Source organism: Xenopus tropicalis, chromosome 3, assembly GCF_000004195.4.
Source record: "Xenopus tropicalis strain Nigerian chromosome 3, UCB_Xtro_10.0, whole genome shotgun sequence".
Classification (NCBI taxonomy): domain Eukaryota; kingdom Metazoa; phylum Chordata; class Amphibia; order Anura; family Pipidae; genus Xenopus; species Xenopus tropicalis.
The window spans coordinates 13,526,590-13,549,114 of NC_030679.2; the positions used below are offsets into that span (position 1 = coordinate 13,526,590).

At 44.9% G+C, this 22,525-nt stretch overlaps 1 protein-coding gene across 3 annotated transcripts in view; it reads left to right on the plus strand.

Annotated features, from left to right (window-relative positions):
- Positions 1–3,199, plus strand: part of rnf145 (ring finger protein 145) — a 28,567-nt gene extending 25,368 nt beyond the window's left edge. For 2 of the 3 annotated variants that reach the window (XM_012959212.3, NM_001078792.1), the window contains 2 exons: positions 699–1,055; positions 1,672–3,197. In XM_012959212.3, coding sequence (XP_012814666.1) covers positions 699–1,055; positions 1,672–2,133 — 819 coding nt within the window. In that variant the 3' untranslated portion in view covers positions 2,134–3,197. Of the gene's footprint in view, positions 1–698; positions 1,056–1,671 lie in introns of all 3 variants that reach the window. The other variant, XM_012959210.3, reaches the window with a different exon arrangement.
- The last annotated feature ends 19,326 nt before the right edge of the window (positions 3,200–22,525 follow it).

The window sequence follows — 22,525 nt, forward strand, 5'->3', positions numbered from 1 at the left end:
AAGCACAGTTTCCCAGCACTGAACAAGTCTGTCCTTTATTCCCATGTCTGGTTTGAGTGTCATATAGTGAAGAAGAAATAATTAAATAATTATCTCTGTATGTAAGATAACAGAAAGATGCCTGGCATAGTGCTGGGAATAAGCATTCTCATTGGTCACTTCTCTTGCACTTATAATGAAATCTTTAGTCAGTAGAATGCTCAGTGGTGAATTTTCTTGCTTCTATAATTACATTTTTTGACAACTTCTATAACAAAAGTAGGGGGCGCAGTGGGACAGTATTATGATTGGGTTTACAACCCCTTTAAAGGCCTTTTCACATTGCTGTAATTTCTTTGGGCCAGCTAAGCTGTGTAAAGTGGATTAAGAGTGCCATCTAGTGGCCAAATACCGAATGTATTCTGCCATACATATAATCGCAAAGCTCTGATAACTACCTTTTAACTACGCCTATTAAAATAATTTTACTGGCTTTGTTTGTAGAATTCTTGCAAGCACTGTGCAGATGTAAGCAATTAGACATTCAATATTAGAGGAGTGGTTTGTTGCCCACCTGCACTCTGAGCTGCCCCCTGTGCCAGTATAGGAAAGCCGTGCTTGCCAGTCGTGTGGTCACCAAGGCATAGACTATTAACTCAGTTAACTGGTACTTGGTCCCCTTGTGCTGCAGTTCTCACTGTCTCCACCTTTACCCACAGGTCTTGGGAACCCTCTTCATCTACGTTTTGTTCATGATTGAAGAATTTCGCAAGGAGCCAGTGGAAAACATGGATGATGTTATTTATTATGTCAATGGTACCTATCGCTTGCTGGAGTTCCTGGTGGCACTATGTGTGGTGGCATACGGTGTCTCAGAGACAGTCTTTGGGGAATGGACTGTGATGGGGTCCATGATCATCTTTATCCACTCCTACTACAATGTTTGGCTGCGGGCTCAGCTGGGCTGGAAGAGCTTCCTGCTGCGCAGGGATGCTGTCAACAAGATCAAGTCCTTGCCTGTGGCCACCAAAGAGCAACTGGAGCAGCACAATGACATCTGCTCCATCTGCTACCAAGTAAGTAATGCCATCGCCATCAGTTGGGTAGATATATATTGGGATCTGGGCTAAGCATTAGATATGTAAACGTGTTGCCTGGCTGCTGACTTGTCCATAATTACTGAATTAGAAGCCATTTGGCTTGTGTATGAGGTCAGTCCGTATCTGATGGGGTTAGCTAGCATATTGATTGGCCATGCAGAATATCTGCCAGGATGGTATTGGAGCTTGTATACAACCCACGGTCAACTGAACTGCACTCCACTTGGTGCGTTGGACTGTAGTGGGGGTCAAGGGCAACCAGACTGTGAGATCCAATTTTTCTATATAAAGTTGAACTGTCCATTATGAAGATTGGGTTGTTTATAGCAATAGTTATTGGCTGCTGGGGTCAGTGACCCTTGTTTAACAGCTGGAAATAGGTAGAAGATCATAAAGACCAGTTGAGAAGTTGCTAAGAATAGGTCATCCTATAAATTACTAAAAATTAACCTGAAGGTGAACCTCCCCTTTAACCGCAACAGAAGGGCGTACAGGTGGTGCCCATTAAGAGCAAGGAACAGGGAAGCCGCCCCTCTCTAGATAGTTCTGACTGCCTAATGTAATTCATTTTTAAATACATTTCATGCTGCAGGACATGAATTCAGCCGTCATAACACCGTGCAGCCATTTTTTCCACCCTGGATGCCTGAAGAAGTGGCTGTACGTGCAGGAGACTTGCCCCCTGTGTCACTGCCAATTAAAGTCCCTGTCTCAACAAGCAACGGGCGAGTCCGGCTCCTCCACCAATCCTGTCTCGGAACAGAGTGCCACCAACCCACCGCTGGGCCCAGTGTCCCGGGCAGAGGTAACGACAGAGCCCTTAGCTGCTGTACCAACACGCTCTGCGCTTGAACAAGAGCCAACCATGGACATTAAGGTCTCGGGATCTGTAGAGAAAAGAATAGGAGAACTGGAGGCGCACTTTTCTCAAGGGGAAGCAAACTTAAATAGCAACGAGGTGCTCCAAAGGCTACAGGCTAAAGGGGAAGCAAACCCAGAGGACTTAAATGTGAAGGCTTTACCCCCGGAATGTGAGCACTGTGCAGAGATCTGATACTGTTTCTGTTCCTGGACTTGTCATTTCAAAGCTAAAAAACCCTTGCCCCCCCCACACCCCCCATCAAACCACAGACACTGATTTAGTGTATGCAAAGTACTCCCGCGTGGATTTTATTTTTCATGTCTTGGTGCCGATGATGATGATGATGATGAAGGCATAGCAAACAATCCTTTCTCTAACAGACAGATAATATAGATTTTTGTTCAAATGTATTTTTCTGTGGGGAAGTTTGACCAATCAGAAGCGAGAAGGGTCCCGATGGGATGATGGGCCGCCAGATTTTACATAGAAAATGATACTTTTCCTGCCCGGAGCAGCTAAAGCATGGACTCCCGCCAGTGTGATGGCAAAGAAAGGAAGCTGCACGCTTGCATGTGTTCTTGCTTGCACTCGCAGTATAACACACTGGGGCGGGGGGGATATTCGGGGTGGGGAGGGACGTTGCCACTTGATTGCAGCCTCAAGTCATTGTCACTTTTCTTATTTTTATGTAGTATTATTGCCCTGCAGCCTGTCTCTGCCCCCTGTATGAAGTAGAACTGGAGCCCAGGTGAGTGCCTGGTTGGTTGCCACGGCAGGATGAGCTCCAATGCACAGAAAAGGGAGGTGGAGCAGAAATGAGGGCTTGCTTAAATAAACAGTGTTAAATGATGGCATTATTTGCACTCTCTGGATATGAGTACATAGGGACCCCCCATGTATGATCAATCTCCGCAAATGCCATTTTTAAAGCTGTTGCTCGTGCACGCACTTTCATATGGTATTGCCCCCCCCCCTTCCCCCAACCCGGCTGGAATATAAACTACATTTATACGTTGATCACGGTTTTCGGTGGGGGCGGGGGGGGGGGACCAGCAATTTTTTTATTGTGAAGTTTTGATATAAAATGTACAAAAATTCATTTATACTAGGAAACGTTGGGCCGAAAGGGGGGGGGGAGAAAGACTTAAAATTCAGTTTTTCTGATGTAAAAAAATGATTTTTTTTTTTTTAAATTAAGTGGTACATTTGGATGTAGACTGACATAGCTGAATGTCTTAATAAATTATATTTCAACATTTGCTGCCTCTTTGTGTTTGGATTCCTTTCTTATAGGGGTTGTTCACCTCCAAAATAACGTTTATTATAACATAGACATTGATATTCTGTGACAGTTCATATTTTTTGTGGTTTTTTCATTTATCTCTCTTTTTGCAGCTCTCCAGTTTGGAATTTCAGCAGCTGTCTGGTTGATATGGCCTTGTTTACCTTAGCAACCAGGCAGTGGTTTGAATGAAACATAGGAATATGAATAGGGCAGGATATGAATATAAAGATGAGGAATAAAAAGTAAAAATAGTAATACAATTGGTTGCTCAAGAGCAATAGTTTAACTGCTGGGGTGAGTGACCCCCATTTTAAAGCTGGGAATACGTACAAGAGGAAGGTAAATAATTAAAAAAAACAAAGAATAAATAACAAAGACCAATTGCAAAGTTGCCAGAATAGGACATTCTGTAATGTATAAAAAGTCAACTTAAAGGTGAACCACTGTAAAATCACTGGGGGACAGGCTGCCAATATGTTAGATTCCCCCCCCCTCCAGGGGGGACATGCTTTATCAAGCAGTGTTGCTTTAAGAATCCAGCACTAATGTTGTCGGGCTACAGCCCCCAGCGTGATTTAACCCACCCCCATTAGATTGTCAGTGTATTTAAAATTGTTGGAGTCCAGCTCGCTCTAAGTAAGGTACATAGACAGGCATAGTTGCCTTCAAGATGCAGTATGTGACTTGACCACAAGGTGGTGCTGTTGGTTTGAGTTTAATATTTGGAACCCTAATTACAAGCAGAAAATGTTACCTGTAGAGTGCGGTGGTATACTACTGAAGTCCTGGCACCCACACCTGCACGACCTGCACCCACCCAATGCTAGATGTAAAGGCAGGAAGGGATCAAGGGGGTCTGCTCCCTGCTAGCAATGTCATTGGTGGGGGCTCCATACCATTTACTGCAGCATTGGCCCACTCCATGCTAGGGAAATGCCACATGAGCCTCTGTGGGGCCTAATTTGTCTTCTAAAGAACTAAGCGCATCTACATATTGGGCTCCCCTGGAGCAGGGCTGGGGCAAGGTAAACAGAGTTTCTGGGATATCTTCTGTCATCTGAGATATAAACCATTTACATCTGTTACTTATGTATTTACTTCCAAAATCTGTTCTCTAAGGGTTTAATTTTAGGTATAAAATCTAATTTATATACTATTCCACAGTGTGGATTATCCCACTGCTACTATAGGCACCATCACTCCCCACTATACCTGCTATCCCACAGCCCCAGTCCCTTCCCAGAGGCTATTATCCCACTGCTACTATAGGCACCATCTCTCCCTACTATACCTGCTATCCCACAGCCCCAGTCCCTTCCCAGAGGCTATTATCCCCCCACTGCTACTATAGGCACCATCTCTCCCTACTATACCTGCTATCCCACAGCCACAGTCCCTTCCCAGAGGCTATTATCCCCCCACTGCTACTATAGGCACCATCTCTCCCTACTATACCTGCTATCCCACAGCCCCAGTCCCTTCCCAGAGGCTATTATCCCCTCACTGCTACTATAGGCACCATCTCTCCCTACTATACCTGCTATCCCACAGCCCCAGTCCCTTCCCAGAGCCTATTATCCCCCCACTGCTACTATAGGCACCATCTCTCCCTACTATACCTGCTATCCCACAGCCCCAGTCCCTTCCCAGAGGCTATTATCCCCCCACTGCTACTATAGGCACCATCTCTCCCTACTATACCTGCTATCCCACAGCCCCAGTCCCTTCCCAGAGGCTATTATCCCCCCACTGCTACTATAGGCACCATCTCTCCCTACTATACCTGCTATCCCACAGCCCCAGTCCCTTCCCAGAGGTTATTATCCCACTGCTACTATAGGCACCATCTCTCCCTACTATACCTGCTATCCCACAGCCCCAGTCCCTTCCCAGAGGCTATTATCCCCCCACTGCTACTATAGGCACCATCTCTCCCTACTATACCTGCTATCCCACAGCCCCAGTCCCTTCCCAGAGCCTATTATCCCCACTGCTACTATAGGCACTATCTCTCCCTACTATACCTGCTATCCCACAGCCCCAGTCCCTTCCCAGAGGCTATTATCCCCCCACTGCTACTATAGGCACCATCTCTCCCTACTATACCTGCTATCCCACAGCCCCAGTCCCTTCCCAGAGGCTATTATCCCCCCACTGCTACTATAGGCACCATCTCTCCCTACTATACCTGCTATCCCACAGCCCCAGTCCCTTCCCAGAGGCTATTATCCCCCCACTGCTACTATAGGCACCATCTCTCCCTACTATACCTGCTATCCCACAGCCCCAGTCCCTTCCCAGAGGCTATTATCCCCCCACTGCTACTATAGGCACCATCTCTCCCTACTATACCTGCTATCCCACAGCCCCAGTCCCTTCCCAGAGGCTATTATCCCACTGATACTATAGGCACATATGAGGGCAGTTACCAGAGGACAGCTCTACTATGCTCTGTATAAAGTGAGCAGCTATGGGGTAGAGCTATTTATTCCCATGGATTTCTCTTCTCATTTGTTTGCAAAAAGAAATCATTGGCCCCTGGAGTCCTCGGCTTTGCTCTGCCCCCTCCACCTATTTGTTTTCTCTTCTGATCATTTAATTTCTTAACATTCATTAATTCCCATATTTGCCCTTTTCTTTGCTGTTCTTATTCTTCAGCCCTTTTTTCTACCCATAACAATGTGACAGCTTGCAGTCTCAATTAAATACTTGTTCTATAATTTCTGAAGAGCCAGATAAAAATAGATTTGATTAATCTGAGCTCCTGTGTTTTTCTTCCCCTTAATCTGTAGGAGCTGCAGCCTTTGGGTTTTAAAGAGACAGTGCAGGTAATTAAAATGGATAATTTTCCAACCTCATTTTACTTGTTTAATAGGAAGTGTAAATAATTTTAATTATGGTGGGGCCTGTGGAGCAAACATTTATAACAATGTATACACAAGATCTATGAATATCCTGTAAATTGTCTACAAACATACAAAATGGAGACCATTGTGACTACCAACAGAACATGGACTTGCACACATTAGTGAAACTGGACAAGGGAATGTGCATTGATGCAACCCCTTTTTTATGTGTTTGTAGACATTTTGGCCAGATCAATGGCACTTCCATTGTCCTTGTGTATCCTGTAAATTATATCCTTATAAATGGGTCTTAGGGATGTTGTGAGTTATAATAGTTGATTAGTAAATTTATTTGTATCACATGACTCACTGAAGTCACCTTCTAGTTTCCTTACCTGCAAAACTCAGCCTGCAGCCTTGTGCCTTTATATGGGCACAGAACCCCTCAGTGTCTGCTAATATCCTTATCATTTACAGTAGGGGGTACATTATCCCTTATACTACATGAGTGATACTCAGAGTTCCCTGTATAACTCAGCCTGCAGCCTTGTGCCTTTATATGGGCACAGAACCCCTCAGTGTCTGCTAATATCCTTATCATTTACAGTAGGGGGTACATTATCCCTTATACTACATGAGTGATACTCAGAGTTCCCTGTATAACTCAGCCTGCAGCCTTGTGCCTTTATATGGGCACAGAATACCTCAGTGACTGCTAATATCCTTATCATTTACAGTAGGGGGTACATTATCCCTTATACTACATGAGTGATACTCAGAGTTCCCAGTATAACTCAGCCTGCAGCCTTGTGCCTTTATATGGGCACAGAACCCCTTAGTGACTGCTAATATCCTTATCATTTACAGTAGGGGGTACATTATCCCTTATAATACATGAGTGATACTCAGAGTTCCCTGTATAACTCAGCCTGCAGCCTTGTGCCTTTATATGGGCACAGAACCCCTCAGTGACTGCTAATATCCTTATCATTTACAGTAGCATCCCACCCAACATCCTCCAGCTCCACTCTTCAGCATCCTGCAGCTGGAGGATGCTGGGGTGGGGTTCTGCAGGATGCTGGGGGGGAGCTGGATGATGTTGGGTGGGATGCTCGAGGGGAGCTGAGAGGCCCCCATGATTTCTGATGGCAGCCCTTGGCGTAATGCTGGCCCTGCCCGTCTGTAAGTCAATGTGGCCCCTGAGCCAAAAAGTTTGCCCAGCCCTGTTCTACACAGACTGTATCGTTTAATACGATTGAAGGTACATTTTGCCAAAAGGGGCAAGAACTACATCATAGTAATAGGTTTTCTTCTAAGACTTACAGGACAGAGATGGACTAAGGGGATTTCATTTCCCCAGTAATGTAACACATGGGGAACGGCAAGCACTAACCGCTTACTGCAGGATGTAAGCCTGCCGATAAAGGAGGAGCTCTAGTAATTATGAACAAGAAAGATTATATTATGGAAAGGAAGCGACAGTTAAGTGACCACAATACATATCAGAGATTGGATTCAGATCCCACTGAGAATGTTTTGGAACAACTTCAAGCACTATTACTATTACAGGTATAGGACCCATTATTCAGAATGCTGGGGACCAAGGGTAATCCGGATAAGGGGTCTTTCCGTAATTTGGGTCTCCATACCATAAGACTACTAAAAAATCAATAAACCATTAATTAAACCCAATAGGATTATTTTCCATCCAATAAGGATTATTTATATCTTAGTTGGGATCAAGTACAGGTACTGTTTTATTATTACAGAGAAAAGGGAATCATTTAACCATTAAATAAACCCAATAGGACTGTTCTGCCCCCAATAAGGGGTAATTATATCTTAGTTGGGATCAAGTACAGGTACTGTTTTATTATTACAGAGAAAAGGGAATCATTTAACCATTAAATAAACCCAATAGGACTGTTCTGCCCCCAATAAGGGGTAATTATATCTTAGTTGGGATCAAGTACAGGTACTGTTTTATTATTACAGAGAAAATGGAATCATTTAACCATTAAATAAACCCAATAGGGCTGTTCTGCCCCAATAAGGGGTAATTATATCTTAGTTGGGATCAAGTACAGGTACTGTTTTATTATTACAGAGAAAAGGGAATCATTTAACCATTAAATAAACCCAATAGGGCTGTTCTGCCCCCAATAAGGGGTAATTATATCTTAGTTGGGATCAAGTACAGGTACTGTTTTATTATTACAGAGAAAAAGGAAATCAGTTTTAAAATTCTGAATTATTTGATTAAAATGGAGTCTATGGGAGACAGGCTTTACGTAATTCGGAGCTTTCTGGATAATGGGTTTCCGGATAAGGGATCCCATACCTGTATAAGGAACTGGGGTTATTGGATGACAATTTATATATGTTTTTGCTACCTGCTGTTCCAATTATGCCTGTATTTTATTGATAAAGGTCCCAGGAGGGACTGAAACGTTGGATCGCACGGGGAATAAAAAGAAGATATTGGTGTGATACGGTGTGTTGGTCCTTTTTATAGGCATTTACATGTGTTGGCCTAGCACCCACTTATTGCACCTGTATAGATTGCAGACACACAATTTAACTTTATATATATTTTTATTATTATTACCATTTATTTATAAAGCGCCAACATATTCCGCAGCGCTGTACAATAAGTGGGTTTCATACATTGGACATACAGAGTAACATATAAAGCAATCAGTAACCGATACAAGAGGTGAAGAGAGCCCTGCCCAAAAGAGCTTACACTCTACAAGGAGTAACATATAAAGCAATCAATAACCGATACAAGAGGTGAAGAGAGCCCTGCCCAAAAGAGCTTACAATCTACAAGAAAGAGCTTACAGTCTACAAATAGGGATGCATTGAATCCCAAATTCGGTTCGGGATTCAGGCCGAATCCAAGCTTTTTTCGAAGGATTTCACCGCGCTTTTTAACCCCTTCCGATCCTTCGGATTTAGTTTGGGATGCAGCAGAATCCGTCGGGGTGGGTTTGGTGTTCGGCTGAACCCAAAAAAGTGGGTTCGGTGCATCCCTAATATATATAATTCACAAATGAACAATAGAAACATCCCCCAGAGTAGTTTTTACACAGGCAGCAATAAAGAAGAAGCAGTGAAACAGAAGGCCATAAAATGCAGCTAAACATCCATGAACAATCTCATAATCCCGCTTCATAAAATATTAAAGCAACAAATACTGTGTTTCTGCACTTGTACAATCAGCAATTCCATTTAAATGCCCCCATAGTCAGGCAGAGATTGATGAGACTACTTGTATGACACAAAATTACAGATTTCTGCCCGTCAGCTGCATTAACATGGATAGTGGGCAAAACAAGAGAAATGTAGGCCCATAGGCACCCTTCTTTTCCAATGCTTTCCTAAAGTGTCTACGGCTACCTTGTTTCAAATAGTGCATGTAGGGTTGCCACCTTCCAATTCTTGGAAACCCAGACGGGGGGGGGGGGGGGGGTTGTGACATCAGGGGTGGCGTTATGATGAAGCGATCACTGATTTGCTGATCACCATCTAAAAGAGTCCTGCCCTGTTTTGACACAGACAGCCCTCCCGAAAACTGGCCCGTCCAAGTCAAAATTGGGCAGGTGGCAACCTTAAGTAAGTCAGAACCAGCCAGACAGATACTGCTTTCAGTAGCAATTATAATTACAAATAACTTAAAGGAGACATGTCGGATAAATGGGAAAAACACAAATTTTGTAGGCAATTATGAATAATATACGGTGCTGGTTTCACTTTGGGCTAAATATTAATCCTATCTGTAACAATGGCCCCTTTATTGGAGCTCCCTATTTCCAAATGAAGGGTTGGCGTGTCCTATCGGTCCCTGCCAGACGCACAGTAGGAGGGGGACAGCCAATCACAGCCCTGCAGCCACACAAGCAAAGACAGGCTTCAGTTCCCTATCAGGTCAGCCTAGCTGCTGATTGGTTCCCATCCTACAGTGCAATGTACTGAGAGCTGCCGGCCCCTTGGGGGCCTCCCTCTGCCATGGCGCCCCTGACTGGGGTACCCTCTGCACCCCCATTATTAGCCCACTATTCACCTGGGCCCCCTGGATGGAAGGCCATGTTAAGAGTGGGATGGGGCCCCAATGAAAAAAAACATCTCTCATATGCTCAAGCCCCAAATAAAGCCTGAACCCTGTCCACTTCCCCACAAGCCCTGTTTCCTTTTAGAACCTACTAACAGTTTTGGAGTTTTACTAACAGGCTTACAGTTTCTTGGCCCCCATACCCCTGCCATGGTGATACCTCCTACATCCCCATTGTAACTGCCCTGGCCATAATCAATGACCAGGGGGCCCTCACACAATATCTGCATAGGTGCCTTAGGCTGATTGTGTACAACCCAGACATGGATAGGGGATTCTGGGAGGGCTGTAGCAACACTGAGGTTGTGTGACTATAGAGGCAACAGACTTAGCGACCCCCTGGTGGTGCCGGCCCACATTTAGCGACCCCCTGGTGCTGCCCCAGCATCCTCCAGTTCCTCTCCCCAGCATTCTCCAGCTCCACCCCAGCATCCTCCAGCTCCATTCCCCAGCATCCTCCAGCTCCACCCCCAGCATCCTCCAGCTCCACCCTCAGCATCCTCCAACTCCATTCCTCAACATCCTCCAGCTCCACCTCCAGCTCCCTTCCCCAACATCCTCCAGCTCCACTGTCCAGCATCCTCCAGCTCCACCCCCAGCATCCTCCAGCTCCACCCTCAGCATCCTCCAACTCCATTCCTCAACATCCTCCAGCTCCACCTCCAGCTCCCTTCCCCAACATCCTCCAGCTCCACTACCCAGCATCCTCCAGTTCCACCCCCAGCATCCTCCAGCTCCATTCCCCAGATCCCCCCCAGCGTCCTTCCCAGCATCCTCCCACCAGCATCCTCCATCTCCCCCCCTCAGCGACCTGCGGCTCCCTCCATCCTCCAGCTGCTTCCGTCCCCCTGCTCCCTGCTGCATCCTTTTATATGGTTGCGCCCCGTGCATGCTGACATCACACGCACGCACGGGGCGCAACCAATCAGGGCCCGTAATTCTTTTAAGGTGGCCGGAGTCGGTGGCCCGGATTAAAAAGGCCAGCGGGCCATAGTTTGCCCACCAATGATTTAGAACCAATTATGCCTCTTAATTTTAATGGGTCTCAGCCAAGTGTTAGACTGGGGTGTTTGAGACCCACCGGGTCCACCACCTTAACGATCCACCACCCTCACTCCCTTTGTGAAGTCCCACCCCTCCCAATACCCCATCATGTACCTCCTCTCTTCTCCTGGGCCCGTAGATTCCGCCAAGCAGGGAAGCAGGAAGTTAATGCTCCGGGTTCGGCAGGGCCCATTAGGGCTAGGGACTACCAGGTTTTCTCCCAGTGCCCCCCTGGCCCAGTCCATTGGTTAAAAATCCTATATTTATATCCATATCCAGGTCCCTTTAAACATCTGCGCTGAGAATGGTCCCATTATTCCATTGTTTTGTGTTCCTTGCCTATTATGGGCATTCCCATTTCTAACTCAGGGACTGCTATGGAGTATTGGGCGGCATTCGGGTATAGTGGACCAAGAGGGGCACTGAAGGATTAACAGTTTCAATATATTTCTCATTCACAAAGTGTAAGGGTTAAATGATTTTGCTCTGGGGTCTGACACTTTCTACTTACCCCACTGAATCCTACTGATACCTCCTGCATATGGGCAGGAAAACTAAGGCAAAGAATAGATCCTCCAAATGACCCAGGGTAGAAAGAAATATCAGTAATGCAGAAACGAGTTTTCCCAAATCCATAATCTCCTTTTTTACATTGCACAGGGTTACAATTCAGGTAATGTTCACTCATTTTCATTATTGATTCCGTGGAGTGTTAGAACTCAGTGCTGCTGAGCTCTAATACACCACAGAGCAGAAAGCATTAAACAATAAAAGCATAAGTGTTCCCCTGTACTAAGCACAATTCAGCAGGAACAGCCCCCTAAGTTTGCTCATAGCCTGTACAGAGAGATACCATAAAACTATGGCACATCGGGATTCCCCAGTACTAAGCACAATTCAGCAGGAACAGCCCCCTAAGTTTGCTCATAGCCTGTACAGAGAGATACCATAAAACTATGGCAGCATAGGGATTCCCCAGTACTAAGCACAATTCAGCAGGAACAGCCCCCTAAGTTTGCTCATAGCCTGTACAGAGAGATACCATAAAACTATGGCAGCATAGGGATTCCCCTGTACTAAGCACAATTCAGCAGGAACAGCCCCCTAAGTTTGCTCATAGCCTGTACAGAGAGATACCATAAAACTATGGCACATAGGGATTTCCCTGTACTAAGCACAATTCAGCAGGAACAGCCCCCTAAGTTTGCTCATAGCCTGTACAGAGAGATACCATAAAACTATGGCAGCATAGGGATTCCCCTGTACTAAGCACAATTCAGCAGGAACAGCCCCCTAAGTTTGCCCATAGCCTGTACAGAGAGATACCATAAAACTATGGCAGCATAGGGATTCCCCTGTACAAAGCACAATTCAGCAGGAACAGCCCCCTAAGTTTGCCCATAGCCTGTACAGAGAGATACCATAAAACTATGGCAGCATAGGGATTCCCCTGTACTAAGCACAATTCAGCAGGAACAGCCCCCTAAGTTTGCTCATAGCCTGTACAGAGAGATACCATAAAACTATGGCAGCATAGGGATTCCCCTGTACTAAACACAATAGTTTTGCTATAGAAGTTTTCAAAAAATCATAATTATAGATGCAAGAAAATTTACCACTGAGCAATCTACTGACTAAAAATACTGACTAAAAATCTCATTATAAGTGCAAAAGAAGTGACCAATGAGAATGCTTATTCCTAGAACTATGCCCAGCATCTTCCTATTATTTTACATATGGAGAATTTTTTTTTTTTTTTTCATTACATGACACTCGAATCAGACATGGGAATAAAGGGACAGACTTGTTCAGTGCTGGGAAACTGTGCTTATTGCTCCCAACTCCAATTGCAGGAACAGAGAACATGGAGCCAGATTTACACAGAGCAGCTGGGATTCTCATTGGAGGATTTTTTGCATTTTAATGCAGTCGCTGACCCTGAAGATTTGGGGGAAAGTTTCGGAAAAGTTTTATTGTGAAGCCATGATATTGCTGGACTACAGCTCCCAGCATGTATCAACCTTCATTATAAGTTAAATTGTTGTGGGATTTGTAGTGCAGTAACACTTTAATCTAATTGCCAGAAACTGGCTGTATATCAAGGTGTTATTTATAGTTACACAATACATCCATTGTATGTAAATATAATTCCCACCTGGAAAACACAAGATACTCAAAAGCCAGACAGAAGGAAATTTATATTAAACTCGGCAGGATACGTTTCCCCTTTGATAATTAAGACAGGGATATTTCTGCCATCTTGGCTGCACTCTCCCGGCTTTAGCGATCACAGTGGAAATGTATTTGGAATTGTTTCGAATTTCTTTGTAAATTGGCTTTGACACAGAAGGCAACTTTTCTTTTCAAAGGCGTGCAGAGAGAAAGTATGCAGATTGGTGTAATGCGTGTCAGCATAAAAAGCTTTCATGTTTGGGAAATCAGCCTTGAAAATGACGCCGGGGAGAGAATCGCTGAACAAGGAAAGGAAGGCACTGAGAGTCTTTGCCGGCAATATCTCTCATCTGCCTGCATGTTCTAGGATAAGCCGCCTGCCCCTTCATTTATTTTTATCTGGATCTTTGTATCTGCCCAGAGTGCCCAAGAACAAGTGACCAGGGGCGGGCCGAGCCATCTCGAGCGTCGGCCATCTCGCCCCTGCACCATCGTGCACCCCCCCTATTGGCGTGCATGCGCAATTCGGTGCGCGGGGGGGGGGGGGTGAGATGTGAACTGATAGTTCATTACCCCCGCCGCGTAACGACAAGCGGCAGGGGCAATGAAACCACAGCACAGACTAGTGGTAGGCAGCAGAGGCTTCTGTCTGGCGCCCCCCAATCGTTGCGCCCTAGGCAGCTGCCTTTTCTGCCTACCCCTACTTCCGGCCCTGCAAGTGACTGTAAGGGTAAGGACCCACAGAGCGGTTCAGTCACCCGCAACAGGTGAGACTGTCGAGGTTGAGGTTGTTTTCTCTGGAAAAGAGGCGCTTGCGAGGGGACATGATTACTCTGTACAAGTACATTAGAGGGGATTATAGGCAGTTGGGGGGGGTTCTTTTTTCCCATAAAAACAATCAGCGCACCAGAGGCCCCCCCCTTTAGATTAGAGGAAAGGAGCTTCCATTTGAAGCAGCGTAGGGGGTTCCTCACGGGGAGGGCAGTGGGGTTGGGGAATGCCCTTCCTAGTGATGGGGTAATGGCAGATTCTGTTAGTGCCTATAAGAGGGGCCTGGATGAGTTCTTGATCAATAAGAATATCCAAGGCTATTGTGATACTAATACCTACAGTTAGTACTAGTGGTTGTATTTATAGTTTATGTATGTGAGTGTATAGATTGGTAGGTGTGGGTTAGGTGTGCTGGGTTTACTTGGATGGGTTGAACTTGATGGACACTGGTCTTTTTTCAACCCTATGTAACTATGTAACAGATCTCTGCTATCGCGGGCAACAAACCGCTCCGGAAAGGCTTTACACTGGCAACAACAGGAGTCGCCAATGGAAAGCCCTTCATATTGCTTCGCTTTCGGAAGTCGCGTGAAGATGCCTGCAGGAGGAAACTTTTCGCGACTTCAAATTGCCGAATCGTTCCAAAGGGCTTTCTATTGCCCACTCCTATTGTTGCTGGTGGAAAGCCTTTTCAGAGTGGTTTGTTGCCCGCGATAGATCTCTGCTATTTGTTTGGTTGTAGCGATCCGGGCGACAGATTACCATTTTCCTAATGATTGAATCCCCTTCTGAATCCCGGGGCCGGCGCATGCGCAGTAGAGTGAAAAAGGCGACTTTTTTCTGTTAAAGTTCGGCTTTTCACTCTACTGCCCAAGCGCACAAAGACTGAAGAAGGAAGAGGAGACACTCGCTCACGGGTACCCCGGGCTGGTGCGGTTGTCTTCTCACAGGAGCACCCCCCAGTGCACAAAGTTTTATTGTGCAATGTTGCTTTAAGGATACAACCCTAAATCCCAGCATGCCTCAACCTTTATTATAGGTTAAATTGTTCTGGGATTTGTAGTCCAGCAACAGCTGAGTAAAGTTTGGTTGAGCAGTGCAGCAGGGTTTAGTTCCCCTATAATTCCTATATATATTGATATTGGGTGAGTGCAAAGGTGTCTGATGTTGTGTCCATGGGTAAATGCTTCCAAGTGTCCAAAGCATTTCCACCTGTTAATATACATACTTATAGGTGGGACCAGAGACACGTCAGGAGTGACAGGGAACCCCAGTAAGGAGCCCCATAATCGAGGGAGGGCCAGAGAGACTAACAGTTCTGTTTCCATGCCAGCAGCTCAGGCCTAGGAATTTAGTTGCCTGTAGTAAATCTGCTCTACCATGAGTGAATAATCTCCGAAAATGCTTTCCCATGAGCATTAATGTAAATGTCAGCCTGTGTCTCGCGAGGCAACTATGCCTTAAGCTGCCCATACACCTACAACCTCTGGGACAAATATTATGCAGGCCCTTTGGTGGGCTCCATACATGGGCCAATAAGCTGCCAACTCAGGTCCAGCCCGTGCATGGCCACCTCACGAGACACAACATGGCAGCTGTATATATAAACAGAAATATCTGTGCAGACATGTTACATATTACTAATTTACTGTACATTTTAAAGGGATCAATGGAGAGTACAAACCCATCTTATACATGTTTCCTTTTTGAAGGATCTCAGACATCCATGGATGCAAACAGGAAGGGGCAATCAGAGGAATGTTATCTAAATTGAGCCATAAATCACTGTTCTGTGACTCAACCTTAAGATAATCAGGAAGGCAGTTTATTTTGTTTCCTACTCCCCTTTGATGTGGCATTTGCCCAACAATTACAAGGGCCAGCGGCTGCATTAAAATGCAAAAAATCCTCCAATGAGAATCCCAGCTGCTCTGTGTAAATTTGACTCCATTTTTTTTTGTTCCTGCAACTGTAGTTGGAAGCAATAAGCACAGTTTCCCAGCACTGAACAAGCCTGTATGTTTTTCCCATGTCTGGTTCAAGTGTCAAATGAAATGAAGAAAAAACAAAATGAATTAATTATCTCTATATGTAAGATAACAGGAAGATGCCTGACATAGTGCTGGGAATTAGCATTCTCATTGGTCACTTCTCTTGCACTTATGAGAATTTTAGTCAGTAGAATGCTCAGTCATGAATTTTCTTGCATCTATAGACATCTAACAGATTTTTTAATATTTTATTTTGAAATTTCACATGGGGCTAGCCACATTCTTCATTTCCCAGGATGCCACCGCCATGTGACCTGTGCAAGGTGGAGTGATATTACCCAGCCGATCAGCAAAACAATGGGAAGATAGCAGCTCCCAGTAGATATAGCACTCAATAGTAAGAAATCCAAGTCCTGCTTGGGACTCCTCCAGTTTCATGGGAGTAGGAACAATAGGTTAGTTGAAAGCAGTTCTAATGTGTAGCGCTGGCTCCTTATGAAACTCAGACTCAGGCACACTTTACTGCTGCGCTGCAAGTTGGAGTGTTATCCCCCCCCCCCCCAGCAGCCGATCAGCAGAACAATGGGAAGGGAGCAAGATAGCAGCTCCCAGTAGGTATCAGAATAGCACTCAGTAGTAAGAAATCCAAGTCCTGCTTGGGGCTCCTCCAGTTTCATGGGAGTAGGAACAATAGGTTAGTTGAAAGCAGTTCTAATGTGTAGCGCTGGCTCCTTATGAAACTCAGACTCAGGCACACTTTACTGCTGCGCTGCAAGTTGGAGTGTTATCCCCCCCCCTCCCAGCAGCCGATCAGCAGAACAATGGGAAGGGAGCAAGATAGCAGCTCCCAGTAGGTATCAGAATAGCACTCAATAGTAAGAAATCCAAGTCCGGCTTGAGACTCCTCCAGTTACATGGGAGTAGGAGGAAACAATAGGCTACCTAAAAGCAGGTCTAATGTGTAGCGCTGGCTCCTTCTGAAAGCTCAGACTCTAAATGGTAGAGTGAATTATTTGCTTTGCAAACAGTATGATTTAGAAATAAAATCGCCAAGCGAGCGGATCTTCTCCCGTTATCCCCCACCTACGGATGGGCGATATCGAGAGAATCCAGGGTAATTCGATTGTTTGGCCCTGGGGCTTTGATAAGCTGAGTCTGTTACTGACTGCTGATTAGCTAGAAGTCCTAGGTGGAATGAAGGGCATACACATAGCACCGAGCCCCCCAGGTTAGAGTCCTGTAGCTGGTCGGGTACCTGCAAAGTGGTCAAGATACTGACAGAAAGCCCTGATATCCTGCTTTTTCCACTGGCCAGAAATCAGCCCTGTGTGGCATCTGCCTAGAACCTCATCTCCCTGATGACCATGATGATTGGTTTTGTCACTTCCAGTTCCCCTACCAAATATGATGACACTTCCAGCTTGCAGAGGGTTTCGGTCGGGGGCAGGTTTGATAAGGCATTTGTTCAGGTATGGAGAAGCACTATGGGCAATAGCTCGGGTATGGGCCTTCTAAAACAGACCAATTAGATCATGGGTTCCAAAAGTTCATCAAATAAGCAAACACCTGTCAAAGCACCCTTTATTACAGGGGCACACAGTAATCAGCTGTGTTACAAAGAGTGTATCATTGAGAGCATCACTATCAAAGCGCTTTAAAGTGCATTAAGTGAAGTAATATGACAGTATTAACAATACCACAAAGTTATTCCCAAATATATCAACTACATGGGCATGCATATTGTACTATGCCCATTCACCTTCTAAGTGCCCCTGATGAATTTTGGAAGGGCAAAATGTGCACAGGGCTAACAACTTTGGGACTCATGGACTCCTGGTTAACTGATTAATGGTGGTGGTGAGAATTCATCTGGGCTCTATGTCCTATGCATGACCATGTAGTTGTATAGATTTGGAGACAACTTTTTTGGGTTTGGCCAATTCTTTGTTGTTTTTTTGTCTTCTAAAACAGACCAATGAAGGACTCTACCCCAGGCTGCCAATGGCCCCTTATTGCTTAATCTAGTAGCAGAACAGAGGGGGGGGGGTACCCCATTCCACCTGGGCACCAGCAATGGAGCAGCACCCTTCACTATTTCACTTTTTCCTCTACAACTTCATCAGCGACTGCTTTGCCCAAACCTCCCTCTCTCTTCCACAAAAAGGAAAGATTATTAATGTTTTCAGGCACAATATTGCAAGGATTAATGAAACTAAATGTGCTGATTTTGTGTTTGTGGAGTTAAAAGTGATGAATCCCGTTACAATAGAGCCAAACCACACTGCATACTAATCTTTATATATTCCTCTTTATGAACCATAAACATATATTCACTGGGACATAATCTGCTCCGTTATGAGACAATAAACTTCGCCGGCATAATCGATGGCCATAAGCAGGAATTTTCCACAAAGTGCGGAAAAAAAAAACAAAATAATGTTTGTAATCTGTTTCGCCTCGACTGCGCGGAAACACAGAAACTTGCAGACTATTTCAATGTTGCTCTTCTCTGCCCCCCCCCCGTCTATGAATATATGCAAGTATGAATATATGCAAGCCAAACATCCCTGAGTAATGGGCCAAAGTTGGCATTTTTCATTCACCAATATGACCAGCAATCATTCATCAGCAATATTATAGTGTAAAATGCTTTTACTATTTTTTTTTCTGCCATCCTGGCCTTGTGGGTAATGGGACATGGAGTGGGTTGTAGCAATTTGACGGGTATATAAGTAAATTTGTGCTGGGGAATAACGTCATGTGCTGGGCCCCCGTGCTTTGTATGATTGGCTTGGCGCATAAGGTTCTCAGTGCACAATGCAGTGGGACTGGCAGTTTACATCCCCCCATTATTGCATTATTGTCTGTTTCTCCTATATATACCCCAGACAGCTCACCCAAGCGAAAGGACTGTTTCCCATTGTCACTTATTTACCCCTGAAACAGCACTGAAGTACACAGAATCATCACCTGAAGTCCTCTGATATCACCGGAAGCAGTGGTACAGGATGCGTTGGGCAGGGCAGAGGTAGGACCTATTGGTAAGCCACCAGGACCATGTTAGTAGCCACACTGGGGAAATTTTACAGAAGTTTAAATATCCTGTTAGCCCAGTGCTTAGTCTGGAAAGCCAGGCGGGAGGGTGGCCTTGCAGAGTGCCAAATACAAATCCTCCTGCCCCAAGTGGGCCCACTACCGGACCAGGACTCCTTAGTGGTCCATCTTTTTAAGACAAGTTGAATGGGGGGGGGGATATATAAAAATATAATGCCCACCTATATAGCATGCCTGGCCATTTGCCCCAGCCACTCCCCAGTTATGGCCATGAGCTGTACAAACTATTTTTCACAGGAACCACTCCTTTCGTAGGCAGCAAATAAAAATGACACGTCTGTCTGGGCTCCTCTTCTGCCACTCGGCAAGTTATATTACCCACCAATAACAACCAATCAGCAGGTTGCATCTATTTCAAATGAAATTTTTGGGACATTAAATACATTGCTCTATAAATCTATTATAATATACTCACTATTATGGCTTTGTCAGTAAAATTGTGGAATTGTGGATACCCCTCCACCATTTCCTTCTCTAAATGTCCCTGTATAATTAATAACTCACCTGGAAAAAAAGGCTTTCTATAAATCCCTTAAACATTCCCCTATTTGTCTGACGGTGAATAAAATCCCCCTCTGGTATCACTTATGTCATTGCAGCACCGTGCCATAACACTTTCCCCAAACAAGCACCCATTCATTAATGCACTAAAATCAGTAGCGTTTCCACCTTTTAAGTCCCGTCATAAAAGAGCTCAGAGAGTGTAAACGCCACTCTGTTCATGTCATGGTTACCGGAATTACGCAGAGCCGGGTGGTGCTGCCAACTTATGTACACTGGTGGCGGCCTTCCATATATTTAAAGGGGTACTAAACCCTGCTGTGCTGCACTGCTCAACCAAACTTTACTCAGCTGCCGCTGGACTACAAATCCCAGAACAATTAAACATAAAGTGAAGGTTGAGGCATGCTGGGAGCTGTAGTCCAGCAACATCAGGGTTGTATTCTTAAAGCAATATGGCACAATAAAACTTTTCCAAAATTTGCCCCAAATCTTTAAGGCCAGCGGCTGCATTAAAATGCATAAAATCCTCCAATGAGAATCCCAGCTGATCTGTGTAAATCTGGCTCCATGTTCTTTGTTCCTGCAATTGGAGTTGGGAGCAATAAGCACAGTTTCCCAGCACTGAACAAGTCTGTCCTTTATTCCCATGTCTGATTCGAGTGTCATGTAATGAAGCAAAAAATTAAATAATTATGTGGGGCAGCATTATATAGTTACATAGGGTTGAAAAAAGACCCATGAAGAGTCCATCAAGTTCAACCCTTCCAAGTAAACCCAGCACACACAGCCTATACTTACCAATCTATACACTCACATACATAAACTATATATACAAACATTAATACTAACTGTAGGTATTAGTATCACAATAGCCTTGGATATTCTGCTTGTTCAAGAACTCATCCAGGCCCCTCTTATAGGCACTAACAGAATCTGCCATTACCCCATCACTAGGAAGGGCATTCCCCAACCCCCTCACTGCCCTCCCCGTGACGAACCCCCTACGCTGCTTCAAATGGAAGCTCTGTTCCTCTAATCTAAAGGGGAGGCCTCTGGTGCACTGATTGTTTTTATGGGAAAAAAGAACATCCCCATCTGCATATAATTCCCATTTTTCTAAAAAAAAAAAACAAACAACCCCAACCCTGACAGTCTAACTTCATAGTTTAACCCTTCCATCCCCTTTACCAGTTTAGTTGCACGTCTCTGCACTCTCTCCAGCTCATTAATATCCCTCTTAAGGACTGGAGCCCAAAACTGCCCCCATACTCAAGGTGAGGCCTTACCTCACCTATAAAGGGGCAAAATTATGTTTTCATCCCTTGAGTCAATGGGGCCGATTCACTAAAGGTCAATAACACTTTTCGCATGCTTTTTTGTGTTAAAAAGCATGCGATAATTAAGTACCGATTCATCAAAGTCATTTCGCATGCGCTAAAAAACGCAGTTATTTCTATTGCATTGCGTTAATTAGCGAATAGAAATAATACTAACGCATGATTCACATGCGCTAAATATCGCTAAACGCGCTAAATATCGCATTAGTCTGTGTGAATATTAACACCTACTTGGGGCAGGCGGTACTTAAAGAAAATCGCGGTTTGTGAGCTTTTGGCAACACAATAAGGACTTTGCAGTGGGATTTATTCAGTCTGTGTCGGCCCCAGAGTGATGCAGCCTCCAAGTTTGCAGGGAAATGGGCATTTTCAGAACAGTAGTTTTCCGAAAGTCATGGTTACATGCGTAATAACGTGCGCGAATATAGCACGTGGCGAAATATATCGCGCGCAGCGGAAAATAACGCACACGGCGGAAAATAACGCAAGAAAAACGTTCATCGCGAGTTAAATAACACAAAGAACATCCCTTCTCAATTATGACGCCTGTCCTTTTAGTGAATCGAGCGTTAAGTCGCAAAAAATAAGAAATGATAACATTTTTAACGCATGCTATAAATAGCGCTCGTTTTATCGACCTTTAGTTAGTGATGAGCGATGAGTGATGAGTGGAAAATTTGCGAAACATCGAAAATGTTGCACATCAAAAAAAATTTGCTGCCCGCGGCTATTCTTTTGTCGCCCACGGCTATTATTTAGTCCCCGTGGCTATTATTTTGTCGCGCGGCTATTATTTTGTGGCCCGCTACTATTATTTTGTCGCGCGCCTATTATTTTGTCGTCCACGACTATTATTTTGTCACCCGCGACTATTATTTTTTCGCCCGCGAACAATCCGCCAATGGCGAAATGCGGAAATTCGCCGCGAATCCATGCCTGGCGAAACATTTCGCCCATCACTACCTTTAGTGAATCGCCCCCAATGCCCTTTAGTAGCCACACAAAATTGAGGTAAATAAGGTAGCTGATATACAGCTAGGAAGGTGCTTAATGCTGGATGTACAGATTGACGGGTCTTTCGAGAGGCTGATAAATGTGTATGGGCCCCAGATCATTTCAGAGAGGAGAAAGTTACTAGCTGAAATAAAGCAGTTCTTATACACATCTGCTCCTGTGATTCTTGCCGGGGACTTAAATCAGGTTCTGAGGGATGTGGATAACCTATGTGGATGATGTGACTTGTGTCTTGTTCAGAGGAGGAGTCATTGCTGTTGGAGCACATCACAAGTTTCCCTGAGGCCTCAGGGTCTCCAGCCAACCATGAAAAATCTGAAGCTTTTTGGGTTTTAGAAGGGAAACCAAGTTTTGATCTTGAAAATTTTCCTCTAGCCCCAGAGCAGGTTAGA